We start from the raw sequence: 9,136 nt of genomic DNA on the forward strand, positions 1-9,136 counted from the left end.
CAATTTCACTTAATTGTTGTACTGTGTACCGTCTGTGTTTGGATTAGCTGTGTGAGAGACGGCGGCGACCGCGCCCTTGGACGCCCCCGATGCCTGCCCGTATATAAACAGTCGTGCTCACGACTAAACTACTCACATAAAATTATTAGTATGAGCTAACTCCAGTGCAGACTCACCCCCCACGGCCCCCCACCCCCTCGCAATAAGGCATTTTCAAAGTCTCGTATCTGACAGGAAAGTTGAACTGAACCACTTTCTGAAGATTAGCACTAGCTAACGCCATTTCGGAGCATAATCTTGCTTTTCATGAACATGGCCGAACAAGTTTTATACGCCGTTGGACACGTTCGATGTCGAATATTTAACCCATAAATATGCTTTCCCGCATTTAAATTCTCCATTGTATCCTTTTTCACTGAAATGCGCAAAAACCGCCACGAGCGACACTAGCGAAAAATGTCATGCTAGCGCAGGCGCACGAGCTAACGAGTCAAATGAAGTTTTTGCAAATGACTTTCTTTCTTTGCAAAATAAATCAAGTGTTTTAATGCGCTTGTACATTTTGACGGTCATGGCGGCTCAGGACGGCGGCGGCCATTACGTGGCGGGCAGCCCGCCGTACCTCCTCCACCCGCAGATCATCGGCGCCGAAGACGACTACTTTGATTCGCATCAGGAGCAGGTACCCGACGCGAGAAATGACCCGATTCCTGTTGTTCTTGCTTTCGCGCAATCCAAGTGAGCGCCTTTTTTTTTGTTTTCAGATGAACGGGCAGTGCGGCTGCTTCCAGAGCATCGAGTCGCTCAAGTGTCGGCCCGCCCACCTCGCCGTCTTCCTGCATCACGTCGTTTCGCAGTTTGACCCCGCCCCCCTGGTACCGACGGCGAGATTCGATCCATGCGATGGCACCGTTCGCCATCTTCAAATTTTCTCCCGTCTTTGTTCTCAGCTGTGTTTCTTGTACGCCGACATCCACAAGCAAAGCAACTCCAAAGAAAGCCGACGCTTCTTCATGGAGTTTCACTCGCTCTTTGTGGATCGAACGGCGGTGGGTGGCATTTCGTTTCCCTCCATTTGATCTTATTTTCCGGTCCCTTGAGTGCATTTTTAATTTTATTTTCTTGAAAATGGTGGTTTTCATTTTTTTTTTTCTATTGAAATGGCATTTTGAACTTCATCTCTTTTTTGCAAACGATTTACGGCAATTCTGCTGCTCTTTCCGTTTGTTAAACTTGTAGAATCTGAAAGTTTCGGTGCCAGATGCCGTCGCAGCCGAACTTGGTAAGAATTTTTTATTTTCTTTTTTTTAAATGGAGTCATATGGCACGTCATGCACGACAAAAAAAAAAAAAAGTCGCGCGTGCCAAAGTGGAGCAACTTGACTCATCAACTATACGCTCGTCTTCCCGCTGAAATGAACTAGACGTCAATGTCTGACAATTTTTTTGATCGTCAACATCGACAATGCGATCGATGTGAGCGGTCGCCGCTGTCAAGCGTGCCTGTCCGGTGCGTACGACGTACAAAAAGTGCTTTGCGTTGTGCACAGACAAGCGCAGGCTGGAGTTAATCCCAGAGGAGGTGTGCAAGCAGTGCACGCAAACCTTGCAGGACTCGCTGATGCCGGACCTGCATAAAAACCTGGAGGACTTCAGGTCGGTGTAGTAAAGCAAACGGGTTGGGGGGGGGTCGGGGGTGTGCGCGCGTTGTTGACGTGCGACGTGTTGTGCTCGGTTTGCGGGCGCAGACACAAGCGCAGCATGGGGCTGACCCTGGCCGAGGACGAGCTGTCCAGGCTGGACGCCGACGCCGGCGAAGACCCGCTGGCCTGGGAGAGGCAATGCTCGTGCGCCGAACATATTCTCGCCAAGATCGAGGACGTCCTGTGAGATGTTTTTGATCTTTTGACGTGCATGCAAAAATCGGGAGTGGATTGTATATTTCATTGATTATTCCAAAGAGTTTCAACTACTTTTGTCCAAAAAAAAAAAAAAAAATGGATCCATACATCAGCTCAACGGCTGATTGTTAAGAAATGTTGGATCCTTTTTACGATGCTCACGGCACGTTTCCTGTTGCAGGTTAACATCTCAACCCTCCGAGGAGGAAAAATGGTACCCCCCCCCCCCGCCCCCCACACACACACACTTGCATCGACGTGTACGGTACGTCCTCGGCTAAAGGAGCTAAAGGCGCGCATTTTGTGCTTGTGCGGCAGCCAAACGATGCAGTACGTCATCCTCACGTACATGAAGCACCTCGGCGTCAAAGTCAAGGAGCCTCGAGGCCTGGAGCAGAAACGAGCGCGAATCAACTTCCTGCCCAAGATTAAGGTGCGCGCTTGAACTCTTCTGACGTGCGCCTGTCAACCAAAACCAAATATCATTTCTCCCCCCCCCCCCACCCGCTTTTCCCTCCCTCTCCGAGCAGAAGAGCATCAAGCCCGACAAGGAAGGTGAAGAGAAGGTGAAAAAGCCTCGTTTTCCCAACATCCTGGTCCCGCCGCGCCGTTTGAGCCGAGTGGACTCCACTTCAGGTGAGGAGTCGCCCCCCCCCCCCACCCTCCCTCAATCATGGCAATGCCAGATGGGAATATTTTGCGCCTATGTGCAGCGGGCAAGGCGGCGGAGGTGAACAAGCAGCGTTCCCCGAAACTCCTCCCCCAGGCGGCTTTTGCCGCCCCCGAGCCGCCCGACTGGTCGCCTTCGAATTCCGGAAGGAGCCGCGGGCCGAGGTGGTCCGAAGTCCACCTTGGCGAGACTTCGGATCTTTCGAGCGCCTCGTCCGTGCACGGCTCGCCCAACGCCGCAATATCGGACGCCAGCGGCCACGACTCGGACAGCAGTAGGGAACGCCCGCCGGGACGCTTGCCGATCACAATGGCGATTCCTTCATCACCCCACCCCCCATCCCCCCCCTGCAGACGTCTCTCCGTTCTGCATCCAGCCCCGAGTCGGCGAGGTCTCGATATGTGGCGAGCACCAAGATGGCGTTTGCGGCCCCACCAGTACGCAATTTGACTTCAGTCCTTCCAACCTGGAGGACTTGCATGAAGAGGCGGACCACGATGCCTTCAGGTAGACGCCGGCGACCTCGCGCACGAGTTTTACAAAAGGTCAAAGGTCAAAGGTCATTTGGATCCAAAGCGCTCGTACGGTCGCGGTGAACTCGGCTCGCGTCGCAACAAATGGCCAGTTTTTTTTTTTCCCCTTTCGGTCAGTTTAGCTTCATGCTAACAAACAAGAAACTTTTTGCATCTGCGTCCGTCTGTCCTCAAAGTAGTCTGGCCTGATCCCCAGCACGTGAACGGCAGCAGCCGGGCTACGGTAGCGCCGATCTCACGGCGGTTGTAAGCTTGATCGCAACATCGACGATTAGCTTTCGCTACGTTCAAGGTCCCTTCAGTAATGGTAGACCCCATTTCATCGAAGGAACGCGCACTCTAGCCGAATGCTAACCGAATGCTAACGCCGCCCCGAGGAAGGCTTTCATCTTCCGGCGACTCAGGTCACGCTAAAATTGTTCATCATTTAGTCTCATAAAATTTTACTTAAACCGAAGCGCAATTGGCAGGATGGAGGTGACGTGCGCGGCGGACGTGGCCAGCGAGGACGAGCAAGCGTGCGAGGCCGCGGGCGAGGACGATCCGCTCAACTGGCAGAGCCTGGTGAGCCGCGAGGTTCTGGCCGCGCTGGCGCCGCAGGAAATCAAGAGGCAGGAAGTCATCAACGGTGAGCCACCCGCAAACAAAAGGCGGCCATTTTTTTTTTTGCATTTGACGCCGGATGGTGAGCCGCGATGAGACGACCGAAGAGTTTTGCGGTTTTCGCGACAAAATGGTAATTTTTGTTCCTACCTGCGGAGAGCTGTTCTACACGGAGCGGGCCCACTTGCGCATGCTGAAGGTGATGGACGGCGTGTTCTGCCAGCGGCTGAGCAGGGACGCCATCCTGCCGCCGGACGACGTCAAGAGCATCTTCACCAACCTGGACGACATCATTCAGCTGCACGGTGACCGGCGCGCGCCGACGCTCCTTTCGCACGGGCGCCTCCTTAGCCTGAACGGGAAGAAATCGTAAAATCTTTGAAATGAACGGATGAGCGGATCACGGCGGCTCCTTTTCAATGTCGTTCGGGGGGCGTAACTTGCGGCTCTCCCTCCAGTTTCCCTGGGCGAGCAAATGGCGGCCGTCAGGAAGAGGAGCGACGCGTCCGTCATCGGTCACATCGGCGAGGATCTCTTGGCTTGGGTACGAGCGCTCCGCGGGAGCGGATCTCGATTCTCGGCGGCGATTTATCGTTCCTAAATTGGGAAAAGGGAAGATGAAATCCACTTGGCATCCGGACGGCTAACAAATGTTTGCTAGCAAACGATTGCGCAATACGCGGCTCGGATGCCGCCGCCGAGCGACGATACCGCAACGCGCACTCGATACGACACATCGAGATTTGAGGCTTGCGGACGGTTGACGGCGTATCGCGCGTCTTGGGGCTTCTGCTGGTGAATTGCAGTTCGGCGGCGAGGAAGAGGAGAAGATCAGGCGCGCCGTGGCCACCTTCTGCAGCAACCAACCGGCCGCGCTGGAGCTCATCAAGAGCAAGAAGAAGAAGGACCCCAGGTTCACCTTGTTCATGCAGGTGGCCCCCGCCCCCGCCCCCCGCCGCCGCTCCGTTCCGAGCGCCGCCCGGCTCTGAGCGCGCGTTTGCGGCTTTGTTTCCAGGCGGCCGAGAGCAACCGTCTGTGCCGGCGGCTGCAGCTGAAGGACATCATTCCCGTGGAAATGCAGCGAGCCACCAAGTACCCGCTTCTCTTGGACAAGATTGCCAAGTACACGGGTAGGCGGCTTCGGAGGACTTGATGGCGCCATTGGGGGGGGGGGGGGGGGGGGGGGGGCTTGTATTTTACTTTGAGGAACGCGCCGCTGACCTTCTTGTTTTGTCCGCAGAGGATGAGGAGGAGGCGGAGAAGGTGAAAAAAGCGGGCGAATGCTGCCGGCAGATTCTCAACCACGTCAACCAGGCGGTGAAAGAGGCCGAGAACAAGCAGGTAGAAAAACGGGAAGACTCACCGTCCGCCGCAAGCCAAACGGCGAGCCGGGCCTAAGCGGCCATCTTTTCTCCCCGCCGCCCCCAAAGAGGCTGGAGGACTATCAGAGAAGGTTGGACATCTCGTCGCTGAAGCCCAACGAGAACCCGCTCGTGGCCGAGCTGCGGGTAGGAAACGCCGAAAGGGGAGGGGGGGGGTCGCCGAGTTTGCACTTGTGTCAAAGGGGCCGTCCGTCGCCCTCCAGAATCTGGACCTGACCAAGAGGAAGATGCTCCATGAAGGACCGCTCTCCTGGAAAGTCAACAAAGACAAAAGAATTGGTACGGCCGCCCGCCCCCCCAAAGATTCGCGATGCAGTGGGTGCGCCTCGCCATCACGATCCTTTACCCATTCGCTCTCAAAGACGTTTTTGAACAAATTTGGTCCAGAATTGGCACTGCTACTGAATGAGTTCAAAGAAAAAATTCCAACTTGAAACAATTTCCTTCAGTGGCCACAAGATGGCAGCAAAGCAGGACAGCTCCCCGAGAGACACGACTATGGCCAATCAAAATGAAGCTCCTCCCCCTCACTCCAAGTCGAGCACCGCGAATACTTTGCGCTTCTGCGCATCCACTGCATTTTATTTTTTTTTAGTTTTCCGAAATTTGGAGCGAAAAATGGAGTTGAATTGGCTGCCTCTGGTGCGTTTAGATCTGTACACGCTGCTCCTGGAGGACATCTTGGTGCTCCTTCAGAAGCAGGACGAGCGCCTGCTGCTCAAGTTCCACAGCAAGAACGCGGCCGGCGCCGTGGACACCAAGCTCAGCTTCAGCCCCGTCGTCAAACTCGGCACCGTACTCGTCAGACCCGTCGCCACCAGTAATCGCAACGCTCCGTCGCGTGACGTATTCAAAGACGATGCGCTGGCTCGTGCTCTTGCTTGGTTTGTGTCCCAACGAGGGATGCGGCTTGCGTGAACGCATATGCGCCCGATTTGCATTTCCAGACAAAAAGTCCTTCTTCGTGCTGTCCATGTCGGACAACGGGGCGCAGATCTACGAGCTGACGGCTCAGACCGTGGCGGAGCAGAGGACGTAAGTCGGGCCGCCGCCGCCGGCGCGTCACGGCCGGCCGGCCTCACGTCGCTTTCACTCCCACCCTGCAGGTGGCAGTGTCTCATCACGCAGTGCGCCGAATCCACAAAGGCAAATTCGCGCGGCGGCCACGCGCCCACCACGCCCACTCAGTAAGTCGGCGGACGATTCTTGCTTTGGACAAAGTGGCCTTTTTTTTTTTTTTTTTTGAAAGTTGTTTGCCGTTCTCAGAGGCGAGCAGGACGCCATGGAGATGATCAGCCGCGAGATGGACAAACCCGGCAAAGGCGGCGGCGGCACGTCAGGTAGCCGAGCCGGCCCCGGTCTGCCTTCGATGGCCAAACGCCCGACGGACGATTCTCATCAGACGGCAACTGGTCTTTTCAGACACATCCGACACGCCGGATGGCGCCGCCGCAAACCCCTTTGACGCCATCAAGTCGGAGGACGAGGAGGAGGCCGAGCAGCCTGAGGAGGAGGAGGAGGAGGAAGGGGGGGGTGCGCCGTCGGCGGACGGCAGGCCGGGAGACCGGCGAGAGGAAGACGAGGGCGAGGTGGACGAGGAAGAACTGGAGGCCTTCCTGGACGCTCAGCTGGAGGACGACGAGGAGGACCAGGCGCGAGCTTCGTCCTCCTCGTCCTCCAAAGCCGAAGAAGCTCTGGGGACGCGTAAGTTGACCGCACGTACAACCCGCACTCGCCGCTAACGTTCAGTCAAGAGCCCTCAAGCGGAAGATACACACCCCCCCCCCCCCCCCGACATGCATCTTTGTGCTTGCAGTGGTGCTACTGAAGCAGCTCCTCTTCAAGCACATAACGGCCGGCCCGGAGGAGAAGACGACAACGACGCCCCCGCATCCGCCCGCCCCCTCAGCCGCCGCCCGCCACACCTTCCCAAAAGACGACGACGCCCAGACGGAACGGAACGGTGCGCCTCTCGTCAGGAGCCGGCAAACCGTGGTTTTTGGGGGGACTAATTGGTGGTCAAAAAGACTCCAAATTTCAATTCAGTCGTCTTTGCGGTGACGTTCCGCCGCCATTTTGTTGCCGTCGTAGCATTCAAAGTGTTTCTGTGGCTGCTACGGCAGGCGCAGAGGATCCGGACGGCGCCGGCGAGGGCGACGACGCGTCGCTGGACGCCGTGGACATGAGCAAACTTCTGTCATCGGAGAACGGCGGCCGACCGAACCTCAGCCGGCGGCTGATGACGCACCTGCGCCTCCTGCAGGCCGACCTGCAGTACCTCAAGGTACAGAAACTCGTTTGGGAAGCGTCGTCGTGACGTTTCAAGGAAGTCGTCATTCGGCGCTAGTTTGTCTTTGCGGCCAAAAGGCAACGCAAGCTGAATTTTGTCAGTTGTCAAATGTTGCGCCGTCCTCCTTCCAGGAAGTGGAGCTCAAGTACAAGCGGCTGCTCGGGACGTCGGCCGACTCGGACAACGGTGTGCTCCGCGCCCACTCGCCGTCGTCGTCGTCGGCGGCTTCCTTTCCGCACTCATCGCTAACACTTTGCGCTGTCAAACGCTTTTCAGACGGTGTGCACTGAAGACGACTTTGCCGTTTTGCGGGCATCCTTAACGGGCGCCCACTTTTGGCCTCGCACTGCCGTCAAGCCGCCAAACACGAAAGTGAGCCGACCAAATTTGCCACTGCGCTGTCGTGGAACGGGACTTCTTGCGAAACGTTTCGCCGGCTTTGAGTGCGTTATGACGAAAAAGCAAACATTCACAAGACTGCACATGAGAATTTGTAGCACCCCCACCCACCCCCCCCAACCCCTCTTCCACCCCCTTTAGACCATTTTTTTAATCGTGGAACTTTTAAACCCGATTGCTGTGAAGTCTTACTTGTCAAATTAACTTATGCTGAAAATGTTTTTCTATCTTGTATTCATGTCGTAACACGCAAAAGATGCTAATGTATTCGCACGATATTAATCATCTTTTAGTTCATTTTTAATTATGCGATATTTATTTTTCTGTCCATGTGCAATGTGCATCGCCTCCTGTTCAATAAAAAAAAATGCGCACATCTTTTAGTTTATGACTAAATGTTACAACAAATGTAAAGGTTTGGGAGGGGAGGGGGGGGGTGACTCAAGAACAAGGGGAAATATTGGGGGGGTGGCGGGATTTCAACGAGGGCAAAATGAAGGAGCTTCTGAATTAAGATGAAAACACATTTGGCCAGAATTTATTTTTTTTATATATATATAAAATTTGAACAAGAGGATACAGGACAGGCTATTATGCATATAAAAAAATACAATAAAAGAACAAAAATAAATGAATCTTAACGTTTCTATCTGAAGCAGACGTTCAAGTGAGCCGATGAAATGTAAAAGGCACTAAATATACAACATTCCAGTTGGTTTTGGGCATTCTCTTTTCTCAAACGAGTCGTTCAGACATGAGAAATATAAAAATAAAAATCACAGGGCAGGTTTTTGTCTTGCGTATTTAAAGACGTAGTGCACGGTTTGTTTTTACATTTCAGAACAAACAAAAACACTATCGAATAGAACAACTATTTAGCACACAGAGAGCCGAAAAAGCGTAGCTAGGGCCGTCCGTCTTTTTTTTATAATTTATACTTTACAACACCACGTGGACGACGGCAACGCGAACAAACACACACACACACACCCCAGCAGCACAAAACCACAACCGGAGGGGAAAAAAATGTGCAATTATCATACACTTTTTGGTGGGGGGGGAAGACGCTTAGCGAACTCGTTAAATAATAAGCGAGCGGTGCCTGCAACAGTGAAGCACAACATGCTAGCATGCTAACAAGCTAAGGACACAAACCACAATTTTCCATTCAAAGAAAAGCACACACGTATCACCCTTCTCCACCCCCCCCCCCCCCACGAATGACTTAACTAAGTCAATGTGGAGAAACTGCAAAAGAATTTTAAAGGAAACAAGCTGGAATGCAATTTTTCACCGACAATGACTCAGCAATGTTTTAGCTAATTGTTGACATTTTGTTAAACAAAAACGAAGACAAC

General features: G+C 53.9%; 1 protein-coding gene across 1 annotated transcript in view; it reads left to right on the forward strand.

Annotated features, from left to right (window-relative positions):
• The window catches only part of LOC127588828 (rho guanine nucleotide exchange factor 12-like), a 9,841-nt gene extending 1,687 nt beyond the window's left edge, over window positions 1–8,154 (forward strand). The window contains 28 exon segments of the mRNA XM_052047693.1: window positions 326–682; window positions 765–875; window positions 951–1,049; window positions 1,240–1,282; window positions 1,551–1,656; window positions 1,749–1,886; window positions 2,083–2,115; window positions 2,220–2,334; window positions 2,432–2,537; window positions 2,615–2,845; window positions 2,925–3,078; window positions 3,575–3,732; window positions 3,866–4,012; window positions 4,166–4,251; window positions 4,514–4,639; window positions 4,723–4,837; window positions 4,948–5,048; window positions 5,138–5,215; window positions 5,293–5,368; window positions 5,742–5,909; window positions 6,037–6,124; window positions 6,196–6,276; window positions 6,356–6,429; window positions 6,512–6,793; window positions 6,906–7,052; window positions 7,213–7,373; window positions 7,511–7,565; window positions 7,656–8,154. Coding sequence (XP_051903653.1) covers window positions 326–682; window positions 765–875; window positions 951–1,049; window positions 1,240–1,282; window positions 1,551–1,656; window positions 1,749–1,886; window positions 2,083–2,115; window positions 2,220–2,334; window positions 2,432–2,537; window positions 2,615–2,845; window positions 2,925–3,078; window positions 3,575–3,732; window positions 3,866–4,012; window positions 4,166–4,251; window positions 4,514–4,639; window positions 4,723–4,837; window positions 4,948–5,048; window positions 5,138–5,215; window positions 5,293–5,368; window positions 5,742–5,909; window positions 6,037–6,124; window positions 6,196–6,276; window positions 6,356–6,429; window positions 6,512–6,793; window positions 6,906–7,052; window positions 7,213–7,373; window positions 7,511–7,565; window positions 7,656–7,669 — 3,450 coding nt within the window. The 3' untranslated portion in view covers window positions 7,670–8,154.
• Window positions 8,155–9,136: the final 982 nt, after the last annotated feature.

Source organism: Hippocampus zosterae, chromosome 16, assembly GCF_025434085.1.
Source record: "Hippocampus zosterae strain Florida chromosome 16, ASM2543408v3, whole genome shotgun sequence".
Classification (NCBI taxonomy): domain Eukaryota; kingdom Metazoa; phylum Chordata; class Actinopteri; order Syngnathiformes; family Syngnathidae; genus Hippocampus; species Hippocampus zosterae.